The 20,443-nt window shown below is 35.7% G+C and overlaps 1 protein-coding gene across 2 annotated transcripts; it reads left to right on the top strand.

Annotated features, from left to right (window-relative positions):
* Positions 1–3,772: 3,772 nt before the first annotated feature.
* Positions 3,773–11,058, top strand: LOC149892659 (uncharacterized). 2 transcript variants are annotated; one of them, XM_090080046.1, is made up of 5 exons: positions 3,773–3,845; positions 7,098–9,917; positions 10,151–10,216; positions 10,476–10,532; positions 10,691–11,058. In XM_090080046.1, exons 2-5 carry the CDS (start codon positions 7,127–7,129, stop codon positions 11,008–11,010), a joined length of 3,234 nt encoding a protein of 1,077 aa, XP_089936172.1. In that variant the 5' UTR covers positions 3,773–3,845; positions 7,098–7,126; the 3' UTR covers positions 11,011–11,058. The 2 variants fall into 2 exon arrangements, with proteins under 2 accessions (XP_089936172.1, XP_089936171.1); XM_090080045.1 differs by having other exon boundaries at positions 3,773–9,917.
* Positions 11,059–20,443: the final 9,385 nt, after the last annotated feature.

The raw sequence follows: 20,443 nt of genomic DNA on the forward strand, positions 1-20,443 counted from the left end.
TGCCGAAACTGTGATGCTTGGTTCCTTGATTGGATTGAAGAAGCTCATCACCATGCATTTTACAAGCTGTCCGTTGTTATGTTTTGCAATTCAGTGGTTCTGTTTTGCAATTCATTTTCTGTTTGTTTAAGTATCATCGATGGTGGTGTCGTGCATGCAAACTTTCCGAAACTCTGATGCTTGTTTTTCTTGAATGGAGAGATGAGCTTATACTTTAGGTGACTTTTAAAACTGCAGTAATTAGTGCCTCGAATGGAAAAACGAACTCATTCATTACAGACCAAGGTTGTTCCTGGCCATCCGTTAACATATTAGGCAACAGTACAGCGAAGCTGTTTGTTTTACAAGCTTTTGTCGTTTCGAGAAATCACTACATTAAGCATTCGATGGTGATACACGACTGATGGCCAGGTTCTGATTTTCGAATGAAAAGAAGAGTCGCATCCGACCACCGGTCGGCTTTCGACGCAAAACAGCTGTACACACTCGTCCAACGATCCAGTGACTAACTGTTGCAACGAGAAAGTTAGCTTTATTTGTCGTGCAGATTGTCCGCTTTGACGTAAAATGCTAGAAATTTGCTGAACGCTCGGTTTGCGCCGCCCAAGAGTCATTCTGTTTCTGCGTTGCCAGCGTCTGTCGGCTAAATACAACTGTAGACTCCGCGCAAGCTTTTTCACCGCAAAAGTTGTACAGAGCCACACCGAAGGCTAAAATCGACTTTAAGGTCGAAGGTTAAAATCGACCCTAGAGGTTTGAAAACGACGTCACGAAATTTTCAAGACATCATCGAAGAAAATTACGGCGGCCAGATGCAACTCTTAGTACTAACTCTACTAATCTTAGTACGTTAAGCATTCCAGTCGAGAGATCAGACGTTTTTTCGTCACCTAAGAGACCGGCCGATGCGTTTGCGACGCTGCGGAAAGAAAGAAGATGGCAAACCACAGGGTTGTTACCGTAACAAACCTCCGTGAGTACCTCCATCTCGAGTGGCTTTTGAAGAAACGTTCGTTTTAAACTCAAAGGGATGGTTGTTAAAGCTCACAAACGCCTGGTTAACGATTTTCTAACGGCAGACACCGTGTTTACAATGGATACAGACCGATTAACTGAGCCCAAAGCGCAAGATCTATCAGAAAACTCCTCTAGGTCGATGCAACGAGACGACTAGACACGTGCGTCTAAAGGCATTTTACAATTGAAGGACGCCCCTCGTGGGCCCTTTAACCTTAACACTAAACTCCTGCTTGATATCCTCGTCCCCAGGTTTCCAAACCGTAACCCCAACCCCCTCTAATCCTAACCCCCTTACCCTCTAACTCTCCCCCCTCAAAAAAAAAAAAAACATAAAAAAGCAAACAAAACGAAAAAAAAACTTGCTTCCCTCCTCACTTTTAGCTCTAGGATGCAACACCTTTTTGCCGCCCTCCGCTAGAAGGGAGTAGGGAGTAACGAAAGCTTGACATCAAAGTAGCGTTTCGTATGAGATTTGTTTGCCAAAATTTGAGCGTTTTTAAAAAAGCCAAGACTTCGTCAGAGGGGTTTCTTCTTTTCTCCTAAAGCTATCGATCGATTAAAAAGCTCAAAGCAAAGAAATTCAAAACAAAATACAAAAACGGGAAGTTTTAGTTTCTGCACCACAAGCCAAGCACTAGTTCAAACTGGAGATAATAAAAGGAAATCGAATGATCTCACTTCTCAAACCACTGAGCTGCCATTGGTCGGCAGTCTCTTGTTTGGAGACCATTGAGCTGCCATTGGTTGGCTGTTTAATCGTTGCGATTGGTCGGCAGTTTTATCGTTGGAGACCATTGAGAGATATAAAAGGAATTTTTTTTTTGAGCACAACATTAAACGTTAAATCGTTAGATGTTGTTATAAAGGCACCATTAGAATGCGATGTCCTCAAATATTTTCCTCGATATTTTAATAAGTAAACAAAAACAAAACTAAGTCTTGCAACTGGCGAAAACTTTCAATAAGCAAACAAAGCAACAACTTTCCTTTCGAGTTTTTTACATTTTAAACAAAAGACAAACAAAGAAAAAAAAAAAACAAACAAAAACAAAAACAAAAACAAAAAAACAAAACAAAAACAAAACAGAAAAGGGAGAATGAGTGAGTCGACTGATTTCGCTCAACTGTCTTAAACGAGAAGTCATAAACGTTTGCTTGTGCCAGCAAGTTGCAAATTAAGTTGTAAATGAACTGCACCGCAAAAGCTTAACCACAGTTTATTAAGCATATTAAGCCTTTGCTGACATGTTAAGACATTTTAAGCCTTTGCTATTATCATGAGGCTTTTGCTCCACGAGCCAAAAAAGTACGCTAGAGTTGACAAACTGCATCGCGGTCGAAAAGTGTAATTACGCCAACACTTTTATCCGTTTTAAGCATTTCGTTTTCGCACGAACAACAATTAAAGCAGCTCGTTGAGCTTAACGACGTTCGTATTTTTTTTCGAAGCCAAAACTTCGGCTATAAGTAGAATGAAGAGGCACTTCGAAAAACAACAAAGCTGTTCGCAGTCGATAGCAACGAGCGACAACATCTCTGCGAGTCTGGCATCAAGGTAAACAGTTTTTTTTTACATTTTCATTTGTAAGTGCCACTTTTGTGTACATTATGTATTCAAAAATTTCTTGCTGACGCTAGATTTTTCGTTTTCAATGAACAACAGTTGCAACCTCTAGTCGTTTGCTAAAACAGCTTGCTAGGACAACCAAATCAATCATATGTTGTGAAAATTTCTTTTTGTTCAACTGACTAAGGAAGATCGAGCGAACGCTTTTTTTTTTATAACTTGTTTGTATCATATTGCTATTAAGAAAACAGCGTTGTGTATACTAAACGTGACATAATTGGCAATTATCCGTAACTAAAAATAAGATAGAAATTACAAACTTGATACCATATTTTAATTACTCTAACAAAACTAGACGTCATCGCGTGAGAAAATAAATGTTCATAACACATAACCTATTTTTTTGTTTTTTTTTTCTTCTCTTTTTTCCTTTTAATCTCTTTTCTTTCGTCCAAAAAGCGTTTTGATTTTTGCCTCGCCACAAGCGATGAAATCGATAAAAAAACCTGCTCGGACATTCTCAATTCTCAACAACAAAAGCAATCAAAGTTCTAGCTCTCGAGCACGTGCGCCGACAGGTTGATGAAACCGTTCAAATATGCTCGATCGCTAGAATTTAAAGAAAGAAACAAGCCAGAAACAAACCAAAATAAAAAAAACAAAAACAAAAATGGACATCTTTAGAACGCTTAAATTTTATAAAATATTTTCCTCTGCGTTTTTAACCAGCTAAACTGTCGTAAAGTTTTTTCGGTGCAGTTCATTTAAAAAACTTAGTTTTCAACTTTTAAACGTTTTAGACTTCTCGTTTAAGGCAGTCGAAAGAAATGAGTCGACTCACTCTCTCTCTCCCTATTCGGTTTTGTTTTTGTTTATTTGTTTTTGTTTTTTCTTCGTTTGCCTTCGTTTGCCTTTGTTTGCTTTTGGAAAAGTTGTCGCCATGCGAGACTTAGTTTTTTTTTTTTTTTGCTCAAATTGAGCACAAGTGAGTTTCTAGTCTTGAAAGTGTGCAAAGTGTGGGCCAATCTGGTGGCTGGAGTGATGACACGTGAATGCTGGAAATTCCAGACTTTGAGCGGATTCAGCGTACATAGAAAGAAAATGTAGCATTCACGTGGGTCTCTCCTAAGCGTGCCATTGGTCGGTCTGCTGTCCTTAAGTACCCCCCTCCCCCCCCTCAACGTCACGTTTGCTCAACTTTCTCGGTCTTTGGCGCCCAGAGAAAGCTTGAGGAAGGATAAAAAATGGCGAGGTTTCGGTACTGCGTTTTCTGTTTTTCTTATTTGTTTTTGTTTGTTTGCTTGTTTGTTTGTTTGTTTGTTTGTTAATTTTTTTAATTTTTTTTTTTTTGTTTGTTTGTTTCGTTCGTTTGTTTGTTTGTTTGTTTCGTTTGCTTCGTTTGTTTTGTGATGTTTTGTTTTCCCTTCTTGATGGCACAAAACAGAAGCAAACAAGACTTTCGGTTATATTCGGTTATATTCGGTTCAATAAAAGTTTGTTGGTTTCTGCACAACAACAACAACAACCACAACAACAAAAGTCCCTCTGTCCCTCAAAAGCAGTTTCTCCTCTGTCCTAAAGAAGAGCCTCTTTGTAATCGATCTTGTCTGAATGCAGCTCTCCTTTTGCCTACAGGTTTTTATTCCAACCCTTTTGTTGTTGTTAGTGCCATGTTGTTGTTATTGTTATACTCTGTAAAAGCAGTTGTTGCTGTTGTACTTGTTTGTTGTTTCTAAAGACACTGTTGTTGCTGCTGTTAGCGCTGTTAGTAATCACCCACTTGGCTTGTATTTTTGTTTCTTGTTTTTGTTTTTTGTTTTATTTATAAACACTCTCTGAGTAAGTGATGCTGTTGCTGTTGTTGTTGTTACAGTTGCAATGAGTGTTTGTTAATGTTCCCCCACTTGGCTTGTACTTTTGTTTTCTGTTTTGTTTTGTTTTTTTTTTGTTTTTGTTTTTTTTTTCTCAACACTCTCTGAGTAAGTGATGCTGTTGCTGTAGTCGTTGTTATAGTTGCAATGAGTGTTTGTTAATGTTCACCAACTTGGCTTGTTTATAATCTATTTTATTTTATCAACACTCTCTGAGTCAGTGATGGTGTTGCTGTTGCTGTTGTCGTTATTATGCTTGCAATGGGAGTTGTTACTGTTCACCCACTTTGCTTGTTTTGTTTTTATTTCTTTATTTTATCAACACCCTTTGAGCCAGTGATGCTGTTGCTGTTGTTGTTGTTATAGTTGCAATGAGTGTTGTTAATGTTCACCCACTTTGCTTGTGTTTTTGTTTTTGTTTATCAACACCCTTTGTGTCAGTGATGCTGTTGCTGTTGTTCTTATTACAGTTGCAATGAGTGTTTGTTAATGTTCACCAACTTGGCTTGTTTATAATCTATTTTGTTTTATCAACACTCTCTGAGTCAGTGATGCTGATGCTGTTGTTGTTATTGTGCTTGCAATAAGTGTTGCTAATGTTCACCCACTTTGCTTGTTTTGTTTGTGCTTTTGTTTTTGTTTATCAACACCCTTTGAGTCACTGATGCTGTTGCTGTTGGTGTTATTATAGTTGCAATGAGTGTTAATGTTCACCCACTTTGCTTGCTTTGTTTGTTTGTTGCTTTTTTTTTTTATCAACACCCTGCGAGTTAGTGATGCTGTTGCTGCTTTTGTCATTTTACTTGTATTTATAGTTGTTACTGTTCAGCCACTTTGCTTGTTTTTTAATCTGTTTTATTTTATCACCACTCTCTGAGTCAGTGATGATGTTGCTGATGCTGTTGTTGTTATTTTACTTGCAATGATAGCTGTTACTGTTCAGCCACTTTGCTTGTTTTGTTTGTTTGTTTGTTTGTTTTTTTTATCAATATCCTCTGAGTAAGTGATGCTGTTGCTGTTGTTGTTGTTATAGTTGCAATGAGTGTTTGTTAATGTTCCCCCCCTTGGCTTGTACTTCTGTTTTCTGTTTTGTTTTGTTTTTGTTTTTTTTGTTGTTTTTTTTCTCAACACTCTCTGAGTAAGTGATGCTGTTGCTGTAGTCGTTGTTATAGTTGCAATGAGTGTTTGTTAATGTTCACAAACTTGGCATGTTTATAATCTATTTTATTTTATCAACACTCTCTGAGTCAGTGATGCTGATGCTGTTGTTGTTATTATGCTTGCAATAAGTGTTGTTAATGTTCACCCACTCTGCTTGTTTTGTTTGTGCCTTTGTTTTTGTTTATCAACACCCTTTGAGTCACTGATGCTGTTGCTGTTGGTGTTATTATAGTTGCAATGAGTGTTAATGTTCACCCACTTTGCTTGCTTTATTTGTTTGTTGCTTTTTTTTTTATCAACACCCTGCGAGTTAGTGATGCTGTTGCTGCTTTTGTCATTTTACTTGTATTTATAGTTGTTACTGTTTAGCCACTTTGCTTGTTTTTTAATCTGTTTTATTTTATCACCACTCTCTGAGTCAGTGATGATGTTGCTGATGCTGTTGTTGTTATTTTACTTGCAATGATAGCTGTTACTGTTCAGCCACTTTGCTTGTTTTTTTTTTGTTTTTGTTTTGTTTGTTTGTTTGTTTGTTTTTTTATATATCCTCTGAGTTAGTGATGCTGTTGTTGTTATTATGCTTTCAATGAGAGCTGTTACTGTTCACCCACTTTGTTTGTTTATAATCTGTTTTATTTTATCAACACTCTCTGAGTCAGTGATGCTGATGCTGATGCTGTTGTTGTTATTATGCTTGCAGTGAGAGTTGTTACTGTTCACCCACTTTGCTTGCTTATTGTCTATTTTATTTTGTCAACACTCTCTGAGTCAGTGATGCTGATGCTGATGCTGTTGTTGTTATTATGCTTGCAATGAGAGTTGTTACTGTTCACCCAATTTGCTTGTTTTGTTTTTTTATTTGTTTTTTTGTTTGTTTTTGTTTTGCTTGTTTTTTTTTATCAATACCCTCTGAGTCAGTGATGCTGTTGCTGTTGTTGTTGTTGTTGTTATAGTTGCAATGAGTGTTTGTTAATGTTCCCCCACTTGGCTTGTACTTTTGTTTTCTTTTTTGTTATGTCAACACTCTCTGAGTCAGTGATGCTGATGCTGTTGTTATTATGCTTGCAATGAGAGTTGTTACTGTTGTAGTTATGTCTGTCATTTGTCCTTGTTAGCAAGTTCTATTTGCCCTCTCTTGCCTTTTTTCAACACAGTTTCTTTCTTTGAGTCATATGGTTGCGAGATCCTCTCAAACTCCATCTCTTTATTTATTTGTTTCTTTTTTTTTTTTTTTTTTCTCATTCTCCTTCTCATAATAGCAATCACTGCTGCCACCATGCATGTAATGCTAGTTGCTCTCATTCTTTTTCATTTGCTAGTGGAAACTTTGTTTCTTCTTGTTGCTCTCTTTTCTTTCTTTTTTCTCTTTTGCAGAGGATTCGAAAAAACACAGCTCTTCCCTGCAGTTGTAAACATTCCAGGATTCCAGGATGCAGGCAGAAGAAAAACACTCTCACTAACTGTCTTCTTTTTTTTAGCATAAACCGTTGCAAACAAACACCTGAACATGTCTTCTTCACAAGAAAACAACACTGTTGTTGCCCCTTCTCCGAACTCTAAAGCGAAAAAAAAGAAAAGAAGGCAGTCACAAGAACAGAGAGACTTAAAGCTCAAAAACAAAGTCAGGGCCGCATTAGTTGCAGCGTGTGGCTCCGTAAACAGGGTTGTACCTTTCTATGGTACCAAGAAGAGGTACGCTGTTAGCTGTCCGATGCCTTTGTGCAAACATTCCTCCACAAGCATTAAAAGACACTTGACTAAAAAAGATCATTCTTGGACTTTGGATGAAGCTTCCATCTTTTACTCTGCAATGGTCAGGAAGTTTCAGCATGCTCGTCTCGAACGCAAGTCCGGCTGTCCAAAACCTTACCCCTGTTTGCAATGTTGGAAGTATTACGACCGACTGGACATACACTTGAAAGAGACTCATTTCTACGATTCCAAGACGATCAAACAAAAGATTGCAGAGGCAAAGCGATACGACAACGACAAGCTCTATGTCCCTCAATTTATTCGACCTGCCTTCTTTGGTATTAAGCCAGTAGCTGAACAAGCGTCTGCATCAGGCTCTGCATCCTCTGCTCCTGGGCCTTCCTCCTCTTTTTCTTCTCCGGTTCTTTCCTCTGATCCTCTTTTAAGCTTGCCCTCATCAGTTGCTGGTTCGTCCGAGGCTCCTTCTGCAAACCACTGCACCTCTGTAGAAAACAAAGAGCTGAACACCGAATCCGTCCTAGACTCTGATTTTAATTCCTTAAAGCACTTGGTTTCCAACTCCTCCGTCTTGACAGAAGATAAGAGACTCTTGTTTCAGCTGGACAAAGATGCTTTTCACTTTTATTACCAGTCAGCAGATGAGCTCTTCAGAGATTTTGAAAAGTGGCTTGTGGTAGCCAACAACAACACTTTGTCACAAGCAAAGATCTACAAAAATGCAGTTGTTGAAATATTGACATGTTGTGACAGCACGCTGACGCTGCACCCGAACGCTCTCACCAATTCCAACGTTTTGGAGGATAGATACTTTTCCATGCACTTTAAAAACATTCAGCTCAATTCCAAGCTGAGTGAACTTGACCAAACAAAAGCCATGTCTTGTCACACGTTGTACAACCGCCTTGTCTACCTTTGTCTCCTGTTTCGTTTCAGTGAAGCCAGGAATGTCTATTTCGGACTTTCTCATGAGGCCATCCGACGTTTGCGCTGCAAGGTGGAGGAGTTACAAAAAGTGCTGAGGCCCTTTCGTTCTTTGAGGAGGAGCCTTGTGAAAAGCAAAAAATGCATCAACATCATCAATGTCAGTTTGCTGAACGAATATGGCAAGTCTGCATACGTAAGACAGTTAGTGGAATCGATTAGAAAGCCGTCTCTTACACCGACTAGAGACAATGCTGTGTCTCTACGAAACCATCTTCTGCTCTCTGTCACTGTAATTAACAGTTTAAGAAAATCTAACATTGCTCTTTTAAACATTAGAGACTACATGGCTGCTGAGAAGAGTGAGTGTGGATATTGCATTGTGCAAGAGCGCTACAAAACAGCATACAAGTACGGAGCCAAAAACATTCTAGTGCCGAACGACTTGAAAGTGTTGATCGATATTTATTTGCTGAGATACAGAGACCTTCTTGTCAACGACTCTCACTACATGGCTGCAGACACCAAGACTGTTTTGGAGTTGAGCGACTGCTACAGGCCCCTTTTTCCATCGATGAGACCCAACAAAGACGAATGTGTGACACTCGGTGCAACTAGAGTGCCTGTTTACCAGATGGGTTCCTCTGCTATCTCCTCTTGCCTGACGTCCTGCTTCAGAAAAAGCCAAGTAAACATTCCCATGAAGCGTCTTACTCCCACTTGCATTCGCGGTTCGATAGCCACTTACTTTGCCAACAACAGCAAAGAAGATCGCGAGCGGTTTGCTACACTCTACATGAAGCACAGCAGGAACACAATGGATAGCTTTTATGTGTCCCAGTGGAACGCTGCAGAGGAGTTGCGCTTTGCCCTGGGCATCGGACAGTCCTTCGGAGTCATAGAGTCTTTGACTGTTGAAAAGTCTGAGAGACCACCAAAGAAGGAGAAGGATGTGATGGACTGGCTCCAAACTAATGCAGAGGAGTACGGTTTTCATGAGGTTGAGGACATCTTTGAGGAAGATTTAGACTCCGGTTCTGACTCTGAAGAATGTGCTGCTACTTTCAGCTGTACCACAGTGGTTCCGTTTTCTCCAGCTGTAGAAAACAATGTTCCTTTAGAGGATAGCAACGACCATGCCGTAGATTTCTTGTGTGAACCTACCTCAACTCCTGTTTCGTCTGTTCCATCTGAACAAACAATCGCTGGTCCAGTTCTTGAACTATCCCCTGCTCTTGCACAACTAGTTCCTAACGAACAAGCTGTTTGTATGGATGTAGATCAGACTCTAGCTGTTCCTGTTGGCACAGCTTGTTCTCCTCTTGCATTAACATTATTTCCTGATGAACCGGATTTTATTGAACACCATGCAAAACTTTCTCCAGTTTACTTTAATGAGCAAGTGGTTGCCAAACCTGTTTCTGCTTCTCCTTCTCAGCAAGTCGCTTTCTGTCCTTCAAAAGAGGTCTTTTCTGTTCCTCTGACTCCTAGCCTTGTTGCTTTTCAGCAAACATTGGCCAAACCCAGTTTGTTTCTTTCATCTGATCCAGTTTCAGCTGTTCCTGTCCAACAGGCTGGTACTGTTCTTGCAAAGCAGCTCTCACCTTATGCTGTTCAATCTGTTGGTAGCCTATTTAGCCAAAGTCTTGCCTCTACATCCAGAGGTAAATTCTTTTTGATTTTTGATTTTTGATTTTTATGCAAATCTCAACACGCTTTCAAAAAATGAAAATGCCCAAATCAACTCCTTGCCCTATTGTTATTGTTAGAGCTGTAAAAAAAACAAAACAAAACAAAAAAACAACACAGAAGTGTGTATGTATTTGTTGCAGGACTAATTCTGTGATTGCTTAAATGTTTATACAAGTGAATGATACTAAAACTGATTATGTTTTAGAAGTAAAAGATCCAAGAAGAAAAAAAATCAAGTTGGAAATGCCATCTTTCACTCAAGAACTCATCGGTAATGTAAAACCTAATTTATACAAAGATATATAAACACAAACCTCTTCTTGCACAATTTCAGATGGTTAACTGTTAACAAAAACTAGCCATCATTGCTAAGTGCACTTTTAGAAAGTTGTGTCTACCCGATTTCTAATGATGAAGTTAGAAACATCACCGTTAGAAATCATGCACAGCTTGTTATCATCTCTAACACTTAGAAACTGTTGATGGTTTTTATGAATTAGAAAAATGAACATGGTTTTATTTTATTTCAGGATCAACTCAGCCAAGAACAAAGGAAAACAAAGCAGAAGTTAGCCAATGCCATTTAGGTAATCTTTCAAAAACCAGTTATTGCTATCAGTGCAAACAATAAGGTCAACAAAAAAAAAATAAATAAAAAAACAGAATAAATCTTGTCTTACTTCAGAACCAAATGAATATTTGATTTAATCACTTTGTGTTATGACTTGAGTTTGTAAAATTTTAGATGAAATAGTTGAAGAGCTGAATGCTTGCCCTGGCCACAACGAATGGTTCAACACCAGAAGTTTTCCACGATGTGCAGCTTTGGTGTTGGCATACATCTTGCAAGACGTGTTTACAGATGTAAGCTCAAGTTGCTCGTACAAAGATTACCTTGGCATCTTGGCAAATCATAGCAGTGACAAGCTCATTCATGTCTTGCAAAAGTACTCCTACCAAAGCCATATTAAAGACAAAATTAAAAACATGAAGCTAAAAATTCAAAAAGAGGGTAGTTTAGAAAAGTTTGTTCAATATGGCAATATCGTGAAACCATTTATGTAGTTTAGATAAGTTTGTTCAGTTTGGCAATAAAGATGGGCCTTTTGTGTAGTTTGTTTTATCTATGCTTTTGCAAATATTTTTATCTGTTTCGCTAAAGACATAATAAACAAGAAGTTCTGTTAAACTGTTCTCACATTTCTTATTTAAAGATAGTTCAAACTTTTTTTTATCTTTAAAAAAAAAAAAAGAAGTCGTTTTGTTATTCTGTGAAAACTTTTAATAGAGTTGCATTTAGAATTACTTCTGATGTTTTTAAGAGTTTGTTAAAAAGCAAAATAATATTTCCTGTGATGTTAAACTGCATAAGTGAAATTTAAAAAAGGAAAACTGCTCCAACCATTTTTCGGAAAAAGAAATCAAAAAGTTCCTTATTTTAAAAGATCTAGACATCCATTTCTTCTTCAGCAAAATAGCGAGGCTTTTTTATGAACTCTTACTCTCTATTTTTTCATATCTTTACACAAAGGATTTTGTTTAGATCAATGTAAACATACATAGAAGTATATTATGTTTTTTTTTTTTTTTTTGTTTTTATGCAGTCTAACTTTTGTTTCACTTCTATTTTATTTTACGTTTATCTTGTATTTTATCATGCCTTATTGGTTTTTGCGTTTTGTGATGTCAAGCTGCGTAAGCTAAACTTAAAAGGGGAAAACTACGCTAACTTTTCTTTGAAAAAATATTCAAGAAGTACCTTAAACGAAAGAGAAAGCACACGAATCTTGCCATCCAATTCTTCTTCTGCAAAGTAGCGAGGCTTTTTATGTACTTTTGCTCTCTAATTTATCTCTATTTACGCAAAGGGTTTTATTTCAATGTAAACACGTATAAAAGAATACTTTGTTAAAAATAATGTTAAAGGAGTTGCGTAAAAAAAAACGTCTGAATAAAGTTTCTTTACAAAAAAAACAACTAAGAAACAAGCGCGCCTAAGAAAAACCAGATCGCGATTCACTAAGTCAAAAAACGAAAGAAACAAAGTTTAAAAGGTCTTTCTAGACAACAAATTCTATTTTTGGCAATGCAGTTTTTGTATTTATGCAACCTAACTTTTGTTTGACTTCTATTTTATTTTACGTTTACCTTGTATTTTATCTTGCCTTTTTGTGTTTTGTGATGTCAAGCTACATAATCTAAACTTAAAAGAAGGAAACTAGGCTAACTTTTCTAGTAGAATATTATGTTGTTGGTTTTGTATGCAGCCTAACTTTAGTTTCATCTATATTTTATTTTGCGTTTATCTTATATTTTATCTTGTCTTTTTGAGTTTTGTATTTTGTGATGTCAAGCTACATAATTTAAACTTAAAAGAAGAAAACTAGGCTAACTTTTCTTTGAAAAATTGTTCAAAAACTACCTTACACCGATAGAGATAGCTCACGAATTTAAAAAGTTGCATCTATTCATCTTCTTCTTCAGCAAAGTAAAGCTTTTTATGCACTTTTACTCTCTAACTTACCTATATTTGCGTAAAGGATTTTATTTAATTCAATTTAAACATAACTAGTAGAATATTATGTTGTTGGTTTTGTATGCAGCCTAACTTTAGTTTCATCTATATTTTATTTTGCGTTTATCTTATATTTTATCTTGTCTTTTTGAGTTTTATATTTTGTGATGTCAAGCTACATAAGCTAAACTTTAAAGAGGAAATTTACGCTAACCTGTCTTTGAAAAACTATTCAAAAACTACCTTTAACAAAGTAGCGAGGCTTTTTATGCGCTTTTACTCTCTAACATACCTATTTTTGCGCAAAGGATTTTATTTAATTCAATTTAAACATGCCTAGTAGATTATTATGTTGTTGGTTTTTTATGCAGCCTAACTTTAGCTACATCTATTTTTCATTTTACGTTTGTCTTATATTTTATTTTATCTTTTTGTGTTCTGTGATGTCAAGCTACATAAGCTAATGTTAAAAGAGGAAAGCTGCGCTAACCTTTCTTTGAAAAACTATTCGAAATCTATTTTTGAGATAATCTAGATTTAAAAGAGGAACACTACGCTAATTTTGCTTTGAAAAAACTCTCGAAAACTAACTTATTCGATAGAGATAGCACACAAATTTAAAAAATTGTATCTACTCATCCACTTCTTCTACAGCAAAGTACTGAGGCTTTTTATGCACTTTTATTCTCTAACATACCTATATTTGCGCAAAGGATTTTATTTAACTCAATGTAAACATACATAGAAGAGTATTGTTACCCGTTTGTTTTATGCAGCCTAACTTTAGTTTCATCTATACATTATATTGCGTTTACCTTATATTTTATCTTGCCTTTGTTAGTTTTGTGTTTTGTTATGTCAAGCTTCATAATCTAATCTTAAAAGGGGAAAACTGCGCTAACTTTTCTTTGAAAAAGTACTCAAAAAGGACCTAAATCGATATAGATAGCTCACAATTTTAAAAAGTTGCATATAGTCATCTTCTTCTTCAGCAAAGTATCGAGGCTTTTTATGGATTTTTACTCTAACTTTCCTATATTTGCGCAAAGGACTTATTTAATTCAACTTAAACATGCCTAGTAGATTATTATGTTGTTGGTTTTTTATGCAGTCTAAACTTTGTTACATCTATATTTTACGATTAACTTATATTTTATCTTGCCTTTTTGAGCTTTGTGTTCTGTGATGTCAAGCTACATAGTCTAAACATAAAAGAGGAAAACTACGCTAAACTTGCTTTGAAAAACTATTCAAAAACTACCTTTAACAAAGTAGCGAGGCTTTTCATGCACTTTTACTCTCTAACATACCTACATTTGCGCAAAGGATTTTATTTAATTCAATTTAAACATGCCTAGTAGATTATTATGTTGTTGGTTTTTTATGCAGCCTAACTTTAGTTTCATCTATATTATGTTTTAGGTTTATCATATATTTTATCTTTTCTTTTTGAGTTTTGAGTTTTGTGATGCCAAGCAACTTAAGCTAAACTTAAAAGTGGAATGCTACGCTAACCTTTCTTTGAAAATCTATTCATAAACTACCCTAGACAAAAGCTAGATTTAAAAGAGGAAAACTACACTATTTTTACTTTGAAAAAACTTTCGAAAACTACCTTAATCGATAGAGATAGCACACGATTTTAAAAAATTGCATATAGTCATCCACTACTTCTGCAGCAAAGTAGCGAGGCTCTTTATGCACTTTTTCTCACTAGTTTGCTTATATTTACGCAAAGGAATTCATTTAATTCAATCCAAACATATATAGAAGATTATTATGTTACGATTTTTTTTTTCTTTTATGCAGCCTAACATTTATTTCACCTACATTTTATTTTACGATTAACTTTTATATTACCTTTCCTTTTAGTGTTTTGTGTTTTGTGATGTCAAGCTACATAAGCCAAACTTTAAAGAGGAAAACTACGCTAAGCTTTCTTTGAAAAACTATTCAAAAACTACCTTAAACAAATCTCTCTGGCTTTTTATGCACTTTTACTCTCTAACATACCTACATTTGTGCATAGGGTTTTATTAGATTCTAGTAGGTTATTACGTTGTTGTTTTTTTATGCAGTCTAACTTTAGCTTCATCTATATTTTATTTTACGTTTATCTTATATTTTATTTTGTCTTTTTGAATTTTGTGTTTTGTGATGTCAAGCTACATAAGCTAAACTTAAAAGAGGAAAGCTACGCTAACCTTTCTTTGAAAAGCTGTTCAAAAACTACCTTAGACATAATCTAGATTTAAAAGAGAAAGACTACGCTATTTTTGCTTTGAAAAATCTTTCGAAAACTACCTTAATCGATAGAGATAGCACAGGATTTTAAAAAGTTGTATCTAGTCATCCACTTCTTTCACAGCAAAGTAGCGAGGCTTTCTATGCGCTTTTACTCTCTAACATACCTATTTTTGCGCAAAGGATTTTATTTAATTCAATTTAAACATGCCTAGTAGATTATTATGTTGTTGGTTTTTTATGCTGCCTAACTTTAGCTACATCTATTTTTCATTTTACGTTTGTCTTATATTTTATTTTATCTTTTTGTGTTCTGTGATGTCAAGCTACATAAGCTAATGTTAAAAGAGGAAAGCTGCGCTAACCTTTCTTTGAAAAACTATTCGAAATCTATTTTTGAGATAATCTAGATTTAAAAGAGGAACACTACGCTAATTTTGCTTTGAAAAAAACTCTCGAAAACTACCTTATTCAATAGAGATAGCACACAAATTTAAAAAATTGTATCTACTCATCCACTTCTTCTTTTTATGGATTTTTACTCTCTTATTTACCCAAATTTGCGCAAAGGACTTTACTTAATTCAACTTAAACATGTCTAGTAGATTATTAAGTTGTTTGTTTTTTATGCAGCCTAACTTTAGTTTCATTTATATTTTATTTTACGTTTATCTGATACTTTATCTTGTCTTTTTGTGTGTTGTTTTGTCAAGCTACATAAGCTAAACTTAAAAGTGGAAAAGTACGCTAACCTTTCTTTGAAAATCTATTCAAAAACTGCCTTAGACATAAGCTAGATTTAAAAGAGGAAGACTACGCTATTTATGCTTTTAAAAAACTTTCGAAAAATACCTTAATCCATTGAGGTAGTGCACGAATTTACAAAGTTGTATCTAGTCATCCACTTCTTCTATAGCAAAGTAGCGAGGCTTTTTATGCACTTTTGCGTTCTAATTTATCTCTGTTTACGCATATGGTTTTTGTTTATTTCTATGTAATGATATACAAAAGAGTATTTTGTTAAAGATTATGCTGCAGGAGCTGCGTAAAAAAACTCTGGCGACCTTTCCTTAAGAAAAAAGCAACTGAAAGACATGTGCGCCTTAGAAAATTCAAATCGCGATTCACCAAATTAAAAGACGAAAAGAACGACCTTTAAAAGCTCTCACTAGACATTTGTGTTTATGATAGGCAATGCAGTTTTTGATTTTATGCAGCCTAACATTTGTTTCATCACGTTTATCTTATACTTTATCTTGCCTTTTTGAGTTTAGTATTTTGTGATGTCATGCTAAATAAACTATACTTTGCTAATTTTTATTTGAAAAAATATTCAAAAACTACCTGAATTATAAGCTAGATCTAAAGGAGGAAAACTACGCTAACTTTTCTTTAAAAAAAATATTTAAAAACTACCTTAAACATAAGCTATATCCAAAAGAGGAAAACTATGCTAACTTTTCTTTAAAAAAATATTTAAAAACTACCTTAAACATAAGCTAGATCTAAAAGAGGAAAACTACGCTAACTTTTCTTTGAAAAAATACTCAAAAACTACCTTAAACATAAGCTAGATCTAAAAGAGGAAAACTACGCTAACTTTTCTTTGAAAAAATACTCAAAAACTACCTTAAACATAAGCTAGATCTAAAAGAGGAAAACTACGCTAACAATTCTTTGAAAAAATATTCGAAAACTACCTTTAAACATGATTTAGATTTAATAGATGAAAACTACGCTAACATTTCTTTGAAAAAACATTCAAAAACTACCTTTAAACATGATTTAAATTTAATAGATGAAAACTACGCTAACATTTCTTTGAAAAAACATTCAAAAACTACCTTTAAACATGATTTAAATTTAAAAAAGGAAAACTACGCTAACATTTCTTTGAAAAAATATTCAAAAAGTACCTTAATCGAAAGAGATAGCACACGAAATTAAAAAGTTGCATTTAGTCATCCGTTTCTTCTTCATCAAAGTAGCGAGGCGTTTATGCACTTTTTATTCTCTAAGTTATCTCTACTTACGCAAATGGCTTTTGTTTATTTCAATGTAAAACTTTTCAAAAGAGTATTTTGTTAAAGATTATGCTGCAGGGGCTGTGTAAGAAAACTCTGGTGACCTTTCTTTAAGAAAAAGCAACTAAAGTAGATGTGCGCCTAAGAAAATCCAAATTGCGATTCACTAAATTAAAAGACATATACAACAAACTTTAAAAGTGAAACTATTTTTACAAGCGTATTTGGTAAAGATGAAATGTTCTTATGACATTTTAACGTTACGAAAGGGATTTTCTTCTGTTCAAATATTTATTACAATTTAAAGTGTTAAATAATGTTACAGAAACGACCTAAAACGCCTGTTGTATTAATTTAAACGAACAAAATAGATAAAAAAAAAGAAAAACTATCATTAAAAAAAAAAAAGTAAAAAAAGAAAAGAAATAGAAGTTGAGGAAAAATAAAAATAAGAACTTCTAACAAAGAGCTCTTCTTTTTATTTTTCAGATTTTAGATGCTTAATTCCTTGAATGAAAAGTTGAACTGATGACTCACTACTAAGGTTGTTCCTAGCCTTCCGTTCTCAAACTAGGCCATTCTGAGAGGCTGTTTGATTAAGTACCGTTGATAGTAGTATCGCACGTAAGAGACTTCTAAAACTCTGATTATTAATTCCTGGAATGAAGAGATGACTTCATACTCACTAACGAGGTTGTTCTTAGCCATCCGTTCTTAAACTAAGCAAAACAGTGAAGTTGTTTGATTAAGTATCACAGTTTGCTGATTTGCACATGCACCATTGCCGAAACTGTGATGCTTGGTTCCTTGATTGGATTGAAGAAGCTCATCACCATGCATTTTACAAGCTGTCCGTTGTTATGTTTTGCAATTCAGTGGTTCTGTTTTGCAATTCATTTTCTGTTTGTTTAAGTATCATCGATGGTGGTGTCGTGCATGCAAACTTTCCGAAACTCTGATGCTTGTTTTTCTTGAATGGAGAGATGAGCTTATACTTTAGGTGACTTTTAAAACTGCAGTAATTAGTGCCTCGAATGGAAAAACGAACTCATTCATTACAGACCAAGGTTGTTCCTGGCCATCCGTTAACATATTAGGCAACAGTACAGCGAAGCTGTTTGTTTTACAAGCTTTTGTCGTTTCGAGAAATCACTACATTAAGCATTCGATGGTGATACACGACTGATGGCCAGGTTCTGATTTTCGAATGAAAAGAAGAGTCGCATCCGACCACCGGTCGGCTTTCGACGCAAAACAGCTGTACACACTCGTCCAACGATCCAGTGACTAACTGTTGCAACGAGAAAGTTAGCTTTATTTGTCGTGCAGATTGTCCGCTTTGACGTAAAATGCTAGAAATTTGCTGAACGCTCGGTTTGCGCCGCCCAAGAGTCATTCTGTTTCTGCGTTGCCAGCGTCTGTCGGCTAAATACAACTGTAGACTCCGCGCAAGCTTTTTCACCGCAAAAGTTGTACAGAGCCACACCGAAGGCTAAAATCGACTTTAAGGTCGAAGGTTAAAATCGACCCTAGAGGTTTGAAAACGACGTCACGAAATTTTCAAGACATCATCGAAGAAAATTACGGCGGCCAGATGCAACTCTTAGTACTAACTTTACTAATCTTAGTACGTTAAGCATTCCAGTCGAGAGATCAGACGTTTTTTCGTCACCTAAGAGACCGGCCGATGCGTTTGCGACGCTGCGGAAAGAAAGAAGATGGCAAACCACAGGGTTGTTACCGTAACAAACCTCCGTGAGTACCTCCATCTCGAGTGGCTTTTGAAGAAACGTTCGTTTTAAACTCAAAGGGATGGTTGTTAAAGCTCACAAACGCCTGGTTAACGATTTTCTAACGGCAGACACCGTGTTTACAATGGATACAGACCGATTAACTGAGCCCAAAGCGCAAGATCTATCAGAAAACTCCTCTAGGTCGATGCAACGAGACGACTAGACACGTGCGTCTAAAGGCATTTTACAATTGAAGGACGCCCCTCGTGGGCCCTTTAACCTTAACACTAAACTCCTGCTTGATATCCTCGTCCCCAGGTTTCCAAACCGTAACCCCAACCCCCTCTAATCCTAACCCCCTTACCCTCTAACTCTCCCCCCTCAAAAAAACAAAAAACATAAAAAAGCAAACAAAACGAAAAAAAAACTTGCTTCCCTCCTCACTTTTAGCTCTAGGATGCAACACCTTTTTGCCGCCCTCCGCTAGAAGGGAGTAGGGAGTAACGAAAGCTTGACATCAAAGTAGCGTTTCGTATGAGATTTGTTTGCCAAAATTTGAGCGTTTTTAAAAAAGCCAAGACTTCGTCAGAGGGGTTTCTTCTTTTCTCCTAAAGCTATCGATCGATTAAAAAGCTCAAAGCAAAGAAATTCAAAACAAAATACAAAAACGGGAAGTTTTAGTTTCTGCACCACAAGCCAAGCACTAGTTCAAACTGGAGATAATAAAAGGAAATCGAATGATCTCACTTCTCAAACCACTGAGCTGCCATTGGTCGGCAGTCTCTTGTTTGGAGACCATTGAGCTGCCATTGGTTGGCTGTTTAATCGTTGCGATTGGTCGGCAGTTTTATCGTTGGAGACCATTGAGAGATATAAAAGGAATTTTTTTTTTGAGCACAACATTAAACGTTAAATCGTTAGATGTTGTTATAAAGGCACCATTAGAATGCGATGTCCTCAAATATTTTCCTCGATATTTTAATAAGTAAACAAAAACAAAACTAAGTCTTGCAACTGGCGAAAACTTTCAATAAGCAAACAAAGCAACAACTTTCCTTTCGAGTTTTTTACATTTTAAACAAAAGACAAACAAAGAAAAAAAAAAAACAAACAAAAACAAAAACAAAAACAAAAAAACAAAACAAAAACAAAACAGAAAAGGGAGAATGAGTGAGTCGACTGATTTCGCTCAACTGTCTTAAACGAGAAGTCATAAACGTTTGCTTGTGCCAGCAAGTTGCAAATTAAGTTGTAAATGAACTGCACCGCAAAAACTTAACCACAGTTTATTAAGCATATTAAGCCTTTGCTGACATGTTAAGACATTTTAAGCCTTTGCTATTATCATGAGGCTTTTGCTCCACGAGCCAAAAAAGTACGCTAGAGTTGACAAACTGCATCGCGGTCGAAAAGTGTAATTACGCCAACACTTTTATCCGTTTTAAGCATTTCGTTTTCGCACGAACAACAATTAAAGCAGCTCGTTGAGCTTAACGACGTTCGTATTTTTTTTCGAAGCCAAAACTTCGGCTATAAGTAGAATGAAGAGGCACTTCGAAAAACAACAAAGCTGTTCGCAGTCGATAGCAACGAGCGACAACATCTCTGCGAGTCTGGCATCAAGGTAAACAGTTTTTTTACATTTTCATTTGTTAGTGCCACTTTTGCGTACATTATGTATTCAAAAATTTGTTGCTGACGCTAGATTTTTCGTTTTCAATGAACAACAGTTGCAACCTCTAGCCGTTTGCTAAAACAGCTTGCTAGGACAACCAAATCAATCATATGTTGTGAAAATTTCTTTTTGTTCAACTGACTAAGGAAGATCGAGCGAACGCTTTTTTTTTTATAACTTGTTTGTATCATATTGCTATTAAGAAAACAGCGTTGTGTATACTAAACGTGACATAATTGGCAATTATCCGTAACTAAAAATAAGATAGAAATTACAAACTTGATACCATATTTTAATTACTCTAACA

The sequence above is a fragment of the Hydra viridissima genome, unplaced genomic scaffold (assembly GCF_058129835.1).
Source record: "Hydra viridissima isolate aposymbiotic clone 2 unplaced genomic scaffold, HvirCarnegie_v1 scaffold_2, whole genome shotgun sequence".
Classification (NCBI taxonomy): domain Eukaryota; kingdom Metazoa; phylum Cnidaria; class Hydrozoa; order Anthoathecata; family Hydridae; genus Hydra; species Hydra viridissima.